This window comes from Tribolium castaneum, chromosome 4, assembly GCF_031307605.1.
Source record: "Tribolium castaneum strain GA2 chromosome 4, icTriCast1.1, whole genome shotgun sequence".
In the NCBI taxonomy this organism is placed as follows: Eukaryota; Metazoa; Arthropoda; class Insecta; order Coleoptera; family Tenebrionidae; genus Tribolium; species Tribolium castaneum.
This window is the reverse complement of record NC_087397.1, coordinates 14,274,091-14,291,878: the sequence shown is the minus strand read 5'-3', so window position 1 is coordinate 14,291,878 and position 17,788 is coordinate 14,274,091. Positions and strand designations below refer to the sequence as shown.

Here is a 17,788-nt window from a genome sequence, read left to right as displayed (position 1 = left end):
GATAAAATTTCCTACAAAATAGTTATTTGCATTTTTCTTGTAGGACCAAGTATTAGCGAGTTATAAAGATGGATATAAATAATATTTAACAAAAATTTGCTTTAAAATAAAATGTTTGAAATACTGAAATTAAACTAAATTAATTGTGTCTAACACTTTAGTAGAGGAAAAAGGAGAAGACATAAAAGTCACTAAAGGTTTCAGAGTCGTCTTTAATCGTCATAAATAATCTTTAACAAAAATTTGCTTTAAAATAAAATGTTTGAAAAACCGATATTAAACCAAATTAATTGGGTCTAACACTTTAGTAGAGGAAAAAGGAGAAGACATAAAAGTCACCAAAGTCTTCAGAGTGGTTTTTAGTACTAAATTTGCTTATATGCAAGCGCTTAATTAAGGTTACAGTTTTTTGGGTTCTTGCTTATATCTCGAAAACAGTTACTCCTATTAATTTTTATCTTTTTACTAAAATTAAAGTTGATAAAATTTCCTACAAAATAGTAATTTGCATTTTTTATGTAGGACTAACCATAAGCGAGATGTAAGTTTGAAAATAATTAATATTTAAAAAAAAAGTGCTTTAACAGAAAATGTCTTGTGATTTAAAATACACTTAATTTAATGGGTCCAATACTTTATTAGAAGAAAAAGGAGGTGACATAAAAGTCACTGAAGTCTTCAGAGTCGATTTTAAATGCTGCATTTTCGTCTTTGTCTCAAACATTGAAAACTGAATTACATTTTTGTTCAGTAACAGTTACAGTTTTCTTATTGGTTTTTTGCTTATATCTCGAAAACAGTTACTCCTATCAATTTTTATCATTTTTCAAAATTCAAGCTGATAAAATTTCCTACAAAATAGTTATTTGCATTTTTCTTGTAGGACCAACCATAAGCGAGTTATAGAGTTGGATATAAATAATCTTTAACAAAAATTTGCTTTAAAATAAAATGTTTGAAAAACCGAAATTATACTAAATTAATTAAAACTAGCACTTTAGTAGAGGAATAAGGAGAAGACATAAAAGTCACCAAAGTCTTGAGAGTCGTTTTTAGTCGTCATATTAGTAACAATAACATTAATAATAATAATACTAGTATTACTAAATTTGCTTATATGCAAGCGCTTAATTAAGGTAACAGTTTCTTGCTTATATTTCGAAAACAGTTACTCCTATCAATTTTTATTTTTTTACTAAAATTAAAGCTGATAAAATTTCCTACAAAATAGTTATTTGCATTTTTCTTGTAGGACCAAGTATTAGCGAGTTATAAAGATGGATATAAATAATATTTAACAAAAATTTGCTTTAAAATAAAATGTTTGAAATACTGAAATTAAACTAAATTAATTGTGTCTAACACTTTAGTAGAGGAAAAAGGAGAAGACATAAAAGTCACTAAAGGTTTCAGAGTCGTCTTTAATCGTCATACAAATAACAATAACATTAATAATAATAATACTAATAGTACTAAATTTGCTTGTATGCAAACGCTTAATTAAGGTGACAGTTTTTTGGTTTCTTGCTTATATCTCGAAAACAGTTACTCCTATCAATTTTTATCTTTTTACAAAAATTAAAGCTGATAAAATTTCCTACAAAATAATTAATTGCATTTTTCTTGTGGGACCAAGTATAAGCGAGTTATAAAGATGGATATAAATAATATTTAACAAAAATTTGCTTTAAAATAAAATGTTTGAAATACTGAAATTAAACTAAATTAATTGTGTCTAACACTTTAGTAGAGGAAAAATGAGAAAACATAAAAGTCACTAAAGATTTCAGAGTCGTCTTTAATCGTCAAACTAATAACAATAACCTTAATAATAATAATACTAATAGTACTAAATTTGCTTGTATGCAAACGCTTAATTAAGGTGACAGTTTTTTGGTTTCTTGCTTATATCTCGAAAACAGTTACTCCTATCAATTTTTATCTTTTTACTAAAATTAAAGCTGATAAAATTTCCTACAAAATGGTTTTTTGCATTTTTCATGTAGGACTAACCATAAGCGGGATATAAGTTTGAAAATAATCAATATTTAAAAAAAAAGTGCTTTAACAAAAAATGTCTTGTGATTTAAAACACACTTAATTTATTGGGTCCAATACTTTATTAGAAGAAAAAGGAGGTGACATAAAAGTCGCTGAAGTCTTCAGAGTCGTTTTTAAATGCTGCATTTTTGCCTTCGTCTCAAACATTGAAAACTGAATTACATTTTTGTTCAGTAACTGTAACAGTTTTCACTTTGGTTTTTTGCTTATATCTCGAAAACAATTACTTCTATCAATTTTTATCTTTCTTTCAAAATTAAAGCTGATAAAATTTCCTACAAAATAGTTATTTGCATTTCTTTTGTAAGACCAACCATAAGCGAGTTATAGAGTTGGATATAAATAATCTTTAACAAAAATTAGCTTTAAAATAAAATGTTTGAAAAACCGAAATTAAACTAAATTAATTGAGTCTAACACTTTAGTATAGGAAAAAGGAGAAGACATAAAAGTCACCAAAGTCTTCAGAGTCGTTTTTAGTCGTCATATTAATAACAATAACATTAATAATAATAATACTAATAGTACTAAATTTGCTTATATGCAAGCGCTTAATTAAGGTAACAGTTTTTTCGTTTCTTGCTTATATCTCGAAAACAGTTCCTCCTATCAATTTTTATTTTTTTACCAAAATTAAAGCTAATAAAATTTCCTACAAAATAGTTATTTGCATTTTTCATGTAGGACTAGCCATAAGCGAGATTTAAGTTTGAAAATAATTAATATTTAAAAAAAAAGTGCTTTAACAGAAAATGTCTTGTGATTTAAAATACACTTAATTTATTGGGTCCAATACTTTATTAGAAGAGAAAGGAGGTGACATAAAAGTCACTGAAGTCTTCAGAGTCGTTTTTAAATGCTGCATTTTTGTCATCGTCTCAAACATTGAAAACTGAATTACATTTTTGTTCAGTAACAGTTACAGTTTTCTTATTGGTTTTTTGCTTATATCTCGAAAACAGTTACTCCTATCAATTTTTATCTTTCTTTTAAAATTCAAGCTGATAAAATTTCCTACAAAATAGTTATTTGCATTTTTCATGTAGGACTTGCCATAAGCGAGATATAAGTTTGAAAATAATTAATATTTAAAACAAAAGTGCTTTAACAGAAAATGCCTTGTGATTTAAAATACACTTAATTTATTGGGTCCAATACTTTATTAGAAGAAAAAGGAGGTGACATAAAAGTCACTGAAGTCTTCAGAGTCGTTTTTAAATGCTGCATTTTCGTCTTCGTCTCAAACATTGAAAACTGAATTACATTTTTGTTCAGTAACAGTTACAGTTTTCTTCTTGGTTTTTTGCTTATATCTCGAAAACAGTTGCATCTATCAAATTTTAACTTTCTTTCAAAATTAAAGCTGATAAAATTTCCTACAAAATAGTTATTTGCATTTTTTTGTAGGACCAACCATAAGCGAGTTATAGAGTTGGATATAAATAATCTTTAACAAAAATTTTCTTAAAATAAAATGTTTGAAAAACCGATATTAAACTAAATTAATTGGGTCTAACACTTTAGTAGAGGAAAAAGGAGAAGACATAAAAGTCACCAAAGTCTTCAGAGTTGTTTGTAGTACTAAATTTGCTTATATGCAAGCGCTTAATTAAGGTAATAGTTTTTTGGTTTCTTGCTTATATCTCGAAAACAGTTACTCCTATCAATTTTTATCTTTTTACTAAAATTAAAGCTGAAAAAATTTCTTACAAAATAGTTATTTGCATTTTTCATGTAGGACTAGCCATAAGCGAGATATAAGTTTGAAAATAATTAATATTTAAAAAAAAAGTGCTTCAACAGAAAATGTCTTGTGATTTAAAATACACTTAATTTATTGGGTCTAATACTTTATTAGAAGAAAAAGGAAATGACATAAAAGTCACTAAAGTCTTCAGAGTCGTTTTTAAATGCTGCATTTTCGTTTTCGTCTCAAACATTGAAAACTGAATTACATTTTTGTTCAGTAACAGTTACAGTTTTCTTATTGGTTTTTTGCTTATATCTCGAAAACAGTTACTCCTATCAATTTTTATCTTTCTTTCAAAATTCAAGCTGATAAAATTTCCTACAAAATAGTTATTTGCATTTTTCATGTAGGACTAACCATAAGCGAGATATAACTTTAAAAATTATTAATTTTAAAAAAAAAGTGCTTTAACAGAAAATGTCTTGTGATTTAAAATACACTTAATTTATTGGGTCCAATACTTTATTAGAAGAAAAAGGAGGTGACATAAAAGTCGCTGAAGTCTTCAGAGTCGTTTTTAAATGCTGCATTTTTGCCTTCGTCTCAAACATTGAAAACTGAATTACATTTTTGTTCAGTAACTGTAACAGTTTTCACTTTGGTTTTTTGCTTATATCTCGAAAACAATTACTTCCATCAATTTTTATCTTTCTTTCAAAATTAAAGCTGATAAAATTTCCTACAAAATAGTTATTTGCATTTCTTTTGTAAGACCAACCATAAGCGAGTTATAGAGTTGGATATAAATAATCTTTAACAAAAATTAGCTTTAAAATAAAATGTTTGAAAAACCGAAATTAAACTAAATTAATTGAGTCTAACACTTTAGTATAGGAAAAAGGAGAAGACATAAAAGTCACCAAAGTCTTCAGAGTCGTTTTTAGTCGTCATATTAATAACAATAACATTAATAATAATAATACTAATAGTACTAAATTTGCTTATATGCAAGCGCTTAATTAAGGTAACAGTTTTTTCGTTTCTTGCTTATATCTCGAAAACAGTTCCTCCTATCAATTTTTATTTTTTTACCAAAATTAAAGCTAATAAAATTTCCTACAAAATAGTTATTTGCATTTTTCATGTAGGACTAGCCATAAGCGAGATTTAAGTTTGAAAATAATTAATATTTAAAAAAAAAGTGCTTTAACAGAAAATGTCTTGTGATTTAAAATACACTTAATTTATTGGGTCCAATACTTTATTAGAAGAGAAAGGAGGTGACATAAAAGTCACTGAAGTCTTCAGAGTCGTTTTTAAATGCTGCATTTTTGTCATCGTCTCAAACATTGAAAACTGAATTACATTTTTGTTCAGTAACAGTTACAGTTTTCTTATTGGTTTTTTGCTTATATCTCGAAAACAGTTACTCCTATCAATTTTTATCTTTCTTTTAAAATTCAAGCTGATAAAATTTCCTACAAAATAGTTATTTGCATTTTTCATGTAGGACTTGCCATAAGCGAGATATAAGTTTGAAAATAATTAATATTTAAAACAAAAGTGCTTTAACAGAAAATGCCTTGTGATTTAAAATACACTTAATTTATTGGGTCCAATACTTTATTAGAAGAAAAAGGAGGTGACATAAAAGTCACTGAAGTCTTCAGAGTCGTTTTTAAATGCTGCATTTTCGTCTTCGTCTCAAACATTGAAAACTGAATTACATTTTTGTTCAGTAACAGTTACAGTTTTCTTCTTGGTTTTTTGCTTATATCTCGAAAACAGTTGCATCTATCAAATTTTAACTTTCTTTCAAAATTAAAGCTGATAAAATTTCCTACAAAATAGTTATTTGCATTTTTTTGTAGGACCAACCATAAGCGAGTTATAGAGTTGGATATAAATAATCTTTAACAAAAATTTTCTTAAAATAAAATGTTTGAAAAACCGATATTAAACTAAATTAATTGGGTCTAACACTTTAGTAGAGGAAAAAGGAGAAGACATAAAAGTCACCAAAGTCTTCAGAGTTGTTTGTAGTACTAAATTTGCTTATATGCAAGCGCTTAATTAAGGTAATAGTTTTTTGGTTTCTTGCTTATATCTCGAAAACAGTTACTCCTATCAATTTTTATCTTTTTACTAAAATTAAAGCTGAAAAAATTTCTTACAAAATAGTTATTTGCATTTTTCATGTAGGACTAGCCATAAGCGAGATATAAGTTTGAAAATAATTAATATTTAAAAAAAAAGTGCTTCAACAGAAAATGTCTTGTGATTTAAAATACACTTAATTTATTGGGTCTAATACTTTATTAGAAGAAAAAGGAAATGACATAAAAGTCACTAAAGTCTTCAGAGTCGTTTTTAAATGCTGCATTTTCGTTTTCGTCTCAAACATTGAAAACTGAATTACATTTTTGTTCAGTAACAGTTACAGTTTTCTTATTGGTTTTTTGCTTATATCTCGAAAACAGTTACTCCTATCAATTTTTATCTTTCTTTCAAAATTCAAGCTGATAAAATTTCCTACAAAATAGTTATTTGCATTTTTCATGTAGGACTAACCATAAGCGAGATATAACTTTAAAAATTATTAATTTTAAAAAAAAAGTGCTTTAACAGAAAATGTCTTGTGATTTAAAATACACTTAATTTATTGGGTCCAATACTTTATTAGAAGAAAAAGGAGGTGACATAAAAGTCGCTGAAGTCTTCAGAGTCGTTTTTAAATGCTGCATTTTCGTCTTCGTCTCAAACATTGAAAACTGAATTACATTTTTGTTTAGTAACTGTAACAGTTTTCACTTTGGTTTTTTGCTTATATCTCGAAAACAATTACTCCAATCAATTTTTATTTTTTTTTTCAAAATTAAAGCTGATAAAATTTCCTACAAATTAGTTATTTGCATTTTTCTTGTAGGACCAACCATAAGCGAGTTATAGAGTTGGATATAAATAATCTTTAACAAAAATTTGCTTTAAAATAAAATGTTTGAAAAACTGAAATTAAACTAAATTAATTGTGTCTAACACTTTAGTAGAGGAAAAAGAGAAGACATAAAAGTCACCAAAGTCTTCAGAGTTGTTTTTAGTACTAAATTTGCTTATATGCAAGCGCTTAATTTAGGTAACAGTTTTTTTGTTTTTTGCTTATATCTCGAAAACAGTTACTCCTATCAATTTTTACCATTTCACCAAAATTAAAGGTGATAAAATTTCCTACAAAATAGTTATTTGCATTTTTCATGTAGAACTAACCATAAGCGAGATATAAGTTTGAAAATAATTTATAATTAAAAATAAGTTTTAACAGAAAATGTCTTGTGCATTAAAATACACTTAATTTATTGGGTCCAATACTTAATTAGAAGAAAAAGGAGGTGACATATAAGTCACTGAAGTCTTCAGAGTCGATTTTAAATGCTGCATTTTCGTCTTCGTCTCAAACATTGAAAACTGAATTACATTTTTGTTCAGTAACAGTTACAGTTTTCGTATTGGTTTTTTGCTTATATCTCGAAAACAGTTACTCCTATCAATTTTTATCTTTTTTTCATAATTAAAGCTGATAAAATTTCCTACAAAATAGTTATTTGCATTTTTCTTGTAGGACCAACCATAAGCGAGTTATAGAGTTGGATGTAAATAATATTTAACAAAAATTTGCTTTAAAATAAAATGTTTGAAAAACTAAAATTAAACTAAATTAATTGTGTCTAACACTTTAGTAGAGGAAAAAGGAGAAGACATAAAAGTCACAAAAGGTTTCAGAGTCGTCTTTAGTTGTCATATTAATAACAATAACATTAATAATAATAATACTAATAATACTAAATTTGCTTACATGCAAACGCTTAATTAAGGTAACAGTTTCTTGGTTTCTTGCTTATATCTCGAAAACAGTTACTTATATCAATTTTTATCTTTTTACTAAAATTAAAGCTGATAAAATTTCCTACAAAATAGTTATTTGCATTTTTCATGTAAGACTAACCATAAGCGAGATATAAGTTTAAAAATTATTAATATTTAAAAAAAAAGTGCTTTACCAGAAAATGTCTTGTGATTAAAATACACTTAATTTATTAGGTCCAATACTTTATTAGAAGAAAAAGGAGGTGACATAAAAGTCGCTGAAGTCTTCAGAGTCGTTTTTAAATGCTGCATTTTCGTCTTTGTCTCATACATTGAAAACTGAATTACATTTTTGTTCAGTAACTGTATCAGTTGTCACTTTGGTTTTTTGCTTATATCTCGAAAACAATAACTCCTATCAATTTTTATCTTTTTTTCAAAATTAAAGCTGATAAAATTTCCTACAAAATAGTTAAATGCATTTTTTTTGTAGGACCAACCATAAGCGAGTTATAGAGTTGGATATAAATAATCTTTAACAAAAATTTGCTTTAAAATAAAATGTTTGAAAAACCGAAATTAAACTAAATTAATTGGGTCTAACACTTTAGTAGAGAAAAAAAGAGGAGACATAAAAGTCACCAAAGTCTTCAGAGTCGTTTTTAGTCGTCATATTAATAACAATAACATTAATAATAATAATACTAATAGTACTAAATTTGCTTATATGCAAGCGCTTAATTAAGGTAACAGTTTTTTGGTTTCTTGCTTATATCTCGAAAACAGATACTCCTATCAATTTTTATCTTTTTACTAAAGTTAAAGCTGATAAAATTTCCTACAAAATAGTTATTTGCATTTTTCATGTAGGACTAACCATAAGCGAGATATAAGTTTGAAAATAATTTATAATTAAAAATGAGTTTTAACAGAAAATGTCTTGTGATTTAAAATACACTTAATTTATTGGGTCCAATACTTAATTAAAAGAAAAAGAAAGTGACATAAAAGTCACTGAAGTCTTCAAAGTCGTTTTTAAATGCTGCATTTTCGTCTTCGTCTCAAACATTGAAAACTGAATTACATTTTTGTTCAGTAACAGTTACAGTTTTCTTATTGGTTTTTTGCTTATATCTCGAAAACAGTTACTCCTATCAATTTTTATCTTTCTTTCAAAATTAAAGCTAATAAAATTTCCAACAAAATACTTATTTACATTTTTCTTGCAGGACCAAGCATAAACGAGTTATAGAGTTGGATATAAATAATATTTATCAAAAATTTGCTTTAAAATAAAATGCTTGAAAAACCGGAATTAAACTAAATTAATTGTGTCTAACACTTTAGTAGAGGAAAAAGGAGAAGACATAAAAGTCACTAAATGTTTCAGAGTCGTCTTTAGTCGCCATATTAATAACAATAACATTAATAATAATAATACTAATAGTACTAAATTTGCTTATATGCAAACGCTTAATTATGGTAACAGTTTTTTGGTTTCTTGCTTATATCTCGAAAACAGTTACTCCTATCAATTTTTATCTCTTTTTCAAAATTAAAGCTGATAAAATTTCCTACAAAATAGTTATTTGCATTTTTTTGTAGGACCAACCATAAGTGAGTTATAGAGTTGGATATAAATAATCTTTAACAAAAATTTTCTTTAAAATAAAATGTTTAAAAAACCGATATTAAACCAAATTAATTGGGTCTAACACTTTAGTAGAGGAAAAAAGAGAAGACAAAAGTCACCAAAGTCTTCAGAGTGGTTTTTAGTACTAAATTTGCTTATATGCAAGCGCTTAATTAAGGTTACAGTTTTTTGGTTTCTTGCTTATATCTCGAAAACAGTTACTCCTATCAATTTTTATCTTTTTACTAAAATTAAAGCTGATAAAATTTCCTACAAAATAGTTATTTGCATTTTTCTTGTAGGACCAACCATAAGCGAGTTATAGAGTTGGATATAAATAATCTTTAACAAAAATTTGCTTTAAGATAAAATGTTTGAAAAACCGAAATTAAACTAAATTAATTGAGTCTAACACTTTAGTATAGGAAAAAGGAGAAGACATAAAAGTCACCAAAGTCTTGAGAGTCGTTTTTAGTCGTCATATTAATAACAATAACATTAATAATAATAATAGTAATAGTACTAAATTTGCTTATATGCAAGCGCTTTATTAAGGTAACAGTTTTTTGGTTTCTTGCTTATATCTCGAAAACAGTTACTCCTAGCAATTTTTATCTTTTTACTAAAATTAAAGCTGATAAAATTTCCTACAAAATAGTTATTTGCATTTTTCTTGTAGGACCAAGTATAAGCGAGTTATAAAGATGGATATAAATAATATTTAAAAAAAATTTGCTTTAAAATAAAATGTTTGAAATACTGAAATTAAACTAAATTAATTGTGTCTAACACTTTAGTAGAGAAAAAAGGAGAAGACATAAAAGTCACTAAAGGTTGCAGAGTCGTCTTTAGTCGTCATACTAATAACAATAACATTAATAATAATAATACTAATAGTACTAAATTTGCTTGTATGCAAACGCTTAATTAAGGTGACAGTTTTTTGGTTTCTTGCTTGTATCTCGAAAACAGTTACTCCTATTAATTTTTATCATTTTACTAGAATTAAAGCTGATAAAATTTCCTACAAAATAGTAATTTGCATTTTTTATATAGGACTAACCATAAGCGAGATGTAAGTTTGAAAATAATTAATATTTAAAAAAAAAGTGCTTTAACAGAAAATGTCTTGTGATTTAAAATACACTTAATTTAATGGGTCCAATACTTTATTAGAAGAAAAAGGAGGTGACATAAAAGTCACTGAAGTCTTCAGAGTCGATTTTAAATGCTGCATTTTCGTCTTTGTCTCAAACATTGAAAACTGAATTACATTTTTGTTCAGTAACAGTTACAGTTTTCTTATTGGTTTTTCGCTTATATCTCGAAAACAGTTACTCCTATCAATTTTTATCTTTTTTTTCAAAATTCAAGCTGATAAAATTTCCTACAAAATAGTTTTTTGCATTTTTCTTGTAGGACCAACCATAAGCGAGTTATAGAGTTGGATATAAATAATCTTTAACAAAAATTTGCTTTAAAATAAAATGTTTGAAAAACCGAAATTAAACTAAATTAATTAAGACTAACACTTTAGTAGAGGAAAAAGGATAAGTCATAAAAGTCACCAAAGTCTTCGGAGTCGTTTTTAGTCGTCATATTAATAACAATAACATTAATAATAATAATACTAATAGTACTAAATTTGCTTATATGCAAGCGCTTAATTAAGGTAACAGCTTCTTGCGTATATTTCGAAAACAGTTACTCCTATCAATTTTTATCTTTTTACTAAAATTAAAGCTGATAAAATTTCCTACAAAATAGTTATTTGCATTTTTTATGTAGGACTAACCATAAGCGAGATATAAGTTTGAAAATAATTATTATTTAAAAAAAAAATGTGCTTATTATTATTAGTATTATTAAAAACCGATTATAACTTTTGTATAGTATTGTTTTTATACCAGTTTTAAAATGAGTGATTAATTTTAGCCAATTTCTTGCCTAAAAACTATAAAATGGCTTAGATTGCCTACAAACACAGATCACACATTATCTTTTGCATAGAAATGAGAAAACGCTCATATAACACAATATAAGCTTCATTTTTGCTTAGAAAACAATGCTTACTTTTATTACTACTATTATTATTTTTATTAATATTATTATTATTATTATTATTATAATTGTTATTATTATTATTATTATTATTATTATTATTATTATTATTATTATTATTATAATTGGTATTATTAAAAACCGATTATAACTTTTGTATAGTAAATGTTTTTATACCAGTTTTAAAATGAGTTATTAATTTTAGACAATTTCTTGCCTAAAAACACAGATCACAGATGATTTCTTGCATAGAAATGAGAAAACATTCATATAACACACAAAATAAGCTTCATTTTTGCTTAGAAAACTAAGCTTACTTTTATTATTATTATTATTATTATTTTTATTATTATTACTATTATTTTTATTATTATTATTACTATTATTATTATTAAAAACCGATTTTAACTTTTGTATAGTAAATGTTTTTATACCAGTTTTAAAATGAGTTATTAATTTTAGACAATTTCTTGCCTAAAAACACAGATCACAGATGATCTCCTGCATAGAAATGAGAAAACGCTCAGATAACACAAAATAAGCTTCATTTTTGCTTAGAAAAACTAAGCTTTAATTTAGAAAGAAATTCATTATTATAAGTATTATTATCATTATTATTATTATTATTATTAACTTTTGTATAGTAAATGTTTTTATACCAGTTTTAAAATGAGTGATTTATTTTAGACGATTTCTTGCCTAAAAACTATAAAATTGCTTAGATTGCCTAAAAACACAGATCACACATGATCTTTTGCATAGAAATGAGAAAACGCTCATGTAACACACAAAATAAGCTTCATTTTTCCTTATTAAAAGTATTATTATTATTATTACTATTATTATTATTATTATTATTATTATTATTATTATTATTATTATTATTGTTAAGTGAAGGGGGCGCTGCTGGTGAAATTGGCGGAAAATGATGACGCGTGAGGCGCGTACGGGCAACGCCTAGTTAGTTGGAAGGACACGGTGGAAGTGTCAATGTCGTTGTTGGATCTAATTTACTAATAAATTAGTTTTTGGGTGAATTCCGAGTTTCATTTACAGAGCAGCGGTAGGATATTGCTCAAATAATCGTTTCCGATAGAGAGTGGTGAATTGTGGTGATTTTGTGAGGAATTTGTGGGTGGCCAAGGCAAGGGCCAAAAATTGAAGTTTTGGGAATCTGTACCGTTTCATTCGTAACAAAATTGTGTTTTACGACTTGAAATCGAACAAATCAATCGGGTGCTAGCCGAATTTATCTGGTTTTTCTGATTTCTGACGAGTTCTAGGAGTTACGCAACCACACGCTGTCAATTTTCATTTGGGTGTGGCTCAAAAGGCGCGAAAAGTTTTCTGGTGAGATTTTCGCAATGGGGCGTCACAGGTACCGAGGAAATGTGGACTCGGACGACTCGGACTCAAGTGACGATGAGCCACGGCCGAAAAGGTCCGCGCCTGGGGTCTCCAGTACAGTAAATTCACCCCCAGTTTCGGCCGAATCCGCTAGAATCGCGAGACTTGAGCAACTCGTGGAAAACTTGAATCGACGTTTGCTAAACCGCAATTTTGAGCACACATCAGGACAAGTTGGCATTAAAAGTGACCTGATTCCTGAATTCGCTCCAGGAAACCCCAATTTTAGTACCACTAAGTGGTTGCATAAAATTGACCAGTTGGCTCTCGTGAACGGTTGGGACGAACGTACAACGATTTACGGCATGATAAGTCAACTCAAGGGGTTGGCCAAGGAGTGGTACGACAATCTCGATCCCTCAGCATACGACCGGAGCTGGGATGAATGGAAACGTTTGTTACAAGCCACCTTCCCCGATCACCACGATTATGCTTCCACACTTCGTAAGCTAGTGAATAGGGTGAAGGAAGATGGTGAAACCTGGGCACAATATTATTTTGGGAAATTAAATCTGTTGCAGGCTTGTGACATAACAGGAACGAATGCAGTCTCCTGTCTTATTGATGGAATGACTGACGTGACTCTCAGAAATGGGGCTAGAGCAGGGCGTTACGTTACACCCGAAAGCTTGTACGCTGAGTATTTGTCGACTCTGAGATCCGAAGGTGACAAGCGGGATACGCTCGCAAAGCAGGCGCCTCGGGAAAGGAGGAGGTTCCTTCCAAGTCGAGTCGAAGCACAAAAACTGTATTCGTCAGTTCGGTGTTACAATTGTCGTAATCGAGGACATGTTGCGACAAAGTGCCCGAAACCAAGAATTGAGTGCAAGAAATGTGGTCGCATTGGACATGTGGATGCTGAGTGCCGACGTGGTAACTTAGTAAAAGAAAACATGTCTAAGCAGGCACTAACGACAAGTGTAGCTGACGCAAGTAATAATAAGAATTATTACATAGACATTAAGGTCAATGGTAAGCCGACGCGAGCTTACATTGACTCAGGAGCTGAACCGGTCCTTGTCAAGCAAAGTGTTGCTAGAGAATTGGGACTGATGTGGCAGCCAAGTTTACATTTGATTCGTGGTTATGGCCAGGGAATCACCAAAGTGCATGGGGAAGTCGAAGTAGAGCTAGAAGTGGATCTTGTCAAGGCAAACGTAAAAGCTTTGATCGTCGAAGACAGTGCACAACGTGTGCCTGTCATAGTGGGACAGACCTTCCTGAATGCGGGTGCTAATACGATTATAGCAAATGAGGAAGCTGTGAGAGTAGTTGACGGAAACAACGAATCGATCCAAGCATTTCTAGGCCAACTTCCGACACGAAAAGTTGCACTTTGGGCGGAAGAGGAAACAGTGATCCCTCCTCAATCCATTGGTTGCATACGAATCAAGGCAAAAGACGATGGGTGGAAAGGAGCTTATTACGTTGAAGGGTGTCAACGTCCGAGACCAGGGTTCGAACACGTTGTTCATCGGTGTGTCACATGTGATGGAGGCCTAGTGACCGTTCGCAATCTATCGCACCAAGATCTGGTATATCGAAAGGCGCAAATCGTTGCGAGAGCTGAGCCTTGCGAGCAGGAAAGGACAGCTACGACGGTGAGTGTGTTTTCTGTGGGGAAGGTTGAGGTAAAGAGTTTTCAACGGTGGGAACTTCTTACACAAGTCAATAAGAATCTAGACCCGGCTCAGTTCGAGCAATTGTTACAACTCGTTAACGAATTTCGAGATTGTTTTGCACGAAATGTAGCGGAAATAGTTTATCGTCCTTATCGGTTATCGCATCACGAAAGAAGAATTGTTCGAGATATAGTAAATGACTTGTTAGGTAGCGGAGTCATACGAGAATCAGACTCGCCATATTCGAGTCCCATACTGTTGGTGCGGAAGAAAGATGGGCAACACCGTATGTGTGTTGACTATCGGTAATTAAATTCGAAAACAATCAAAGATCGCTTTCCGTTACCACGAGTAGACGAACATTTGGATAAACTAAACGGTGCAAAGTTTTTCACCACACTAGATCTCGCGAGTGGGTACTATCAGATCCCAATGGCCACCGAATCGATTCCAAAGACAGCATTTGTTACGCCTGATGGGCATTACGAGTTTGTCCGCATGCCTTTTGGTCTAGCCAACGCTCCGGCAGTGTTTCAGCGAGCTATGAATAAGGTGTTGGGTCCATTACGGTTTCAGACCGCTTATTGTTACATAGATGATCTTCTGATACCTTCCAAAGACTTTGAAACAGGTCTTAACAATTTACGAACGGTGTTTCAATTGCTTCGACAGTTCGGATTGACTCTAAAGCTGAGTAAATGTTGCTTCTTTGGAAGTCAAATAGAGTATTTAGGGCATGAGATCAGTGCGGAAGGCATTAAGCCAGGCGAGACAAAAATCAAAGCGGTGACAGCTTTTCCCAAACCAACAGACGTACACAAACTTAGGCAATTCTTAGGTTTGTGTGGGTACTTTCGAAAGTACGTGAAAGATTACGCAACAATAGCAAATAGTTTGACGAGTCTCCTAAAGAAAGGCAGTGCATTTGTTTGGGAAGAAGCACAAGAGCGGGCTTTTCAGACTTTAAAAGACATCTTGACGAGCAGACCAGTTCTTGCAATTTACGACGCGGAAGCTGAAACGGAGTTACACACTGACGCTTCTAAAGTTGGAATTGGTGGCATTCTGTTGCAACGACAAGGTGATGGATCTTTGCGTCCAGTTATGTTTTTCAGCCGACAGACGACCAAAGAGGAACAAAGGTACCACTCGTACGAGCTAGAAACGCTAGCGGTGGTCTGTTCTCTCAAACATTATCGAGTATACTTGTTGGGGCTTCAATTCAAGGTGATCACAGACTGTAATGCTTTACGAACAACCCTCACCAAGAGAGATTTGATTCCACGAATTGGGAGATGGTGGTTGTTGACTTCTGAGTTCGACTTTACTGTAGAATACAGACCTGGCAGTAAAATGAGTCACGTTGACGCTTTAAGTAGAAATCCGGTATTAGATCCTTCGGAGCCTTCAGTGGAAGTCTTGCATATTAATGTTAACGATGATGATTGGATTTTAGCTGTTCAAATGAAAGATGCGAGATGCGCATTGTTGAAGGAAATATTGGAAAAATCACCGACGAACGCTGAAGAGCGTGCCATTCACAAAGAGTATAAACTAAAGGATGGTCGAGTATTCAAACAGACTGAGTCAGGATTAAAATGGGTCGTACCAAAAGCGGTAAGACGCCAGATTTTATTAGCACACCACGATGGAATTGGCCATTTATCGAATGAGAAAACTTTGGCATCTGTGTCGAAATCTTATTGGTTTCCTTCAATGCGGAGGTATGTTCACAAGTATATTTCTAGCTGCTTGGAGTGTCTCTACAATAAGGAAGCCGGAGGAAAGCAGCCAGGATTTTTGAATCCCATACCTAAGAATTCGCAACCATTTGACACATTGCACATGGATCATTTGGGACCATTTGTAAAGAGCAACTCAAATAATTCTTATCTTTTAGCTGTTATCGATGCATTTACTAAATTTGTCTTTCTCAGGGCCGTGCCTAATACTAAGGTGGGCCCTGTTTTATCATTTTTAGCTTCTCTTACAGGAATGTTTGGTGTACCTAAACGTATAATAGCCGATCGTGGGGCTTGTTTTTCTAGCAAAAAGTTTAAGACACATTGTACTGATTTAAACGTTAAATTAGTACTAACCGCGACTGCCACACCACGGGCTAATGGCCAGGTGGAGCGATTAAATCGTACGATTTTATCTCAGCTTGCTGCTAGCTCGAGAGAAGAAGAGAAATGGGATGACTTTGTGAGTAGAATTAGTTGGGGTATTAATTCTACGCCGAATTCGACTACGGGCAAAAGTCCATACGAATTGTTGTTGGGGTATACACCTCGACATGCTAATGACTCAATCCTCACCAACGTGGTGACAGAGGGTGTTCATGATGGTGATTTGCCACGGACACGAGCAGACGTTGCTCAGCGTGTCGAAAAGGAACAGCAGAAGCAAAAAGAGCGTTATGACAAGCGACGCTGTGCCCCAAAGAGATTTAATGCAGGTGATCTCGTGTTGGTACGCACCACGCGAGCTTCAAACGAGGGCAAAAGTCGGAAGCTGTTACCTAAATATTCGGGACCGTACCGAATTCAGAAAGTGCTCGACTACGATAGGTATGTCGTGACGGACATGCCGGGGGCGACGCGTTCCCAAAAACGATATGAGGGTGTTCACTCAGTGGACAAATTGAGACATTACGTTGTCGCCACGACGAGTGGAGACGAAACAATAGGCGATGTCAGTGACGAATGACTGAGTTCGCTGTGAAGCTGAGTGAAGTTCAACGTGAACTCACGATTTTGGGCCCAAATGTTGTTTTTAAGCGCTTTACGTTGAAACTCATGAGTTAATGATTTGTTGTTGTTGTTATTGTTCTTGTTCTTCTTATTGTTCTTCTACTTATTGTTGAGGTTACTGATCTTGTTGGTGTTGGTGTTCTTATTGTTGTTGTTGGTGTTCTTATTGTTGTTGTTCTTAATTAATTCTCAACGTGAGAAACACGATTATGGTTATTTTCAGATTCATTCTCAACGTGAGAAACACGATTATGATTATTTTCAGATTCATTCTCAACGTGAGAAACACGATTATGATTATTTTCAGGTTGTTTATAAATAGTTCTTAAGTGGGACTCGGGCTGTAGATGTATACTACGGCTCGGATACATGGTATTGGTTAATTACTTGTTTTAGAAACACCGGTGGTTCCCCGAGGACGTGGAACACGGAAGCGTGGCCGACTGTTAAGTGAAGGGGGCGCTGCTGGTGAAATTGGCGGAAAATGATGACGCGTGAGGCGCGTACGGGCAACGCCTAGTTAGTTGGAAGGACACGGTGGAAGTGTCAATGTCGTTGTTGGATCTAATTTACTAATAAATTAGTTTTTGGGTGAATTCCGAGTTTCATTTACATTATTATTATTAACTTTTGTGTAGTAAATGTTTTTATACCAGTTTTAAAATGAGTTAATAATTTTAGACAATTTCTTGCCTAAAAA

General features: G+C 31.4%; 1 protein-coding gene across 1 annotated transcript; it reads left to right on the top strand.

The window, feature by feature from the left end:
* The first annotated feature begins 12,772 nt into the window (after positions 1-12,772).
* LOC135265920 (uncharacterized) lies at positions 12,773-14,649 on the top strand. The gene is made up of 2 exons (XM_064356314.1): positions 12,773-12,886; positions 12,943-14,649. Exon 2 carries the CDS (start codon positions 13,019-13,021, stop codon positions 14,642-14,644), a length of 1,626 nt encoding a protein of 541 aa, XP_064212384.1. The 5' UTR covers positions 12,773-12,886; positions 12,943-13,018; the 3' UTR covers positions 14,645-14,649.
* Positions 14,650-17,788: the final 3,139 nt, after the last annotated feature.

Bases quoted from the DNA above. Each gene is read 5' to 3' on its own strand.
- LOC135265920 (XM_064356314.1), top strand. From the start codon at position 13,019: ATGATAAGTCAACTCAAGGGGTTGGCCAAGGAGTGGTACGACAATCTC.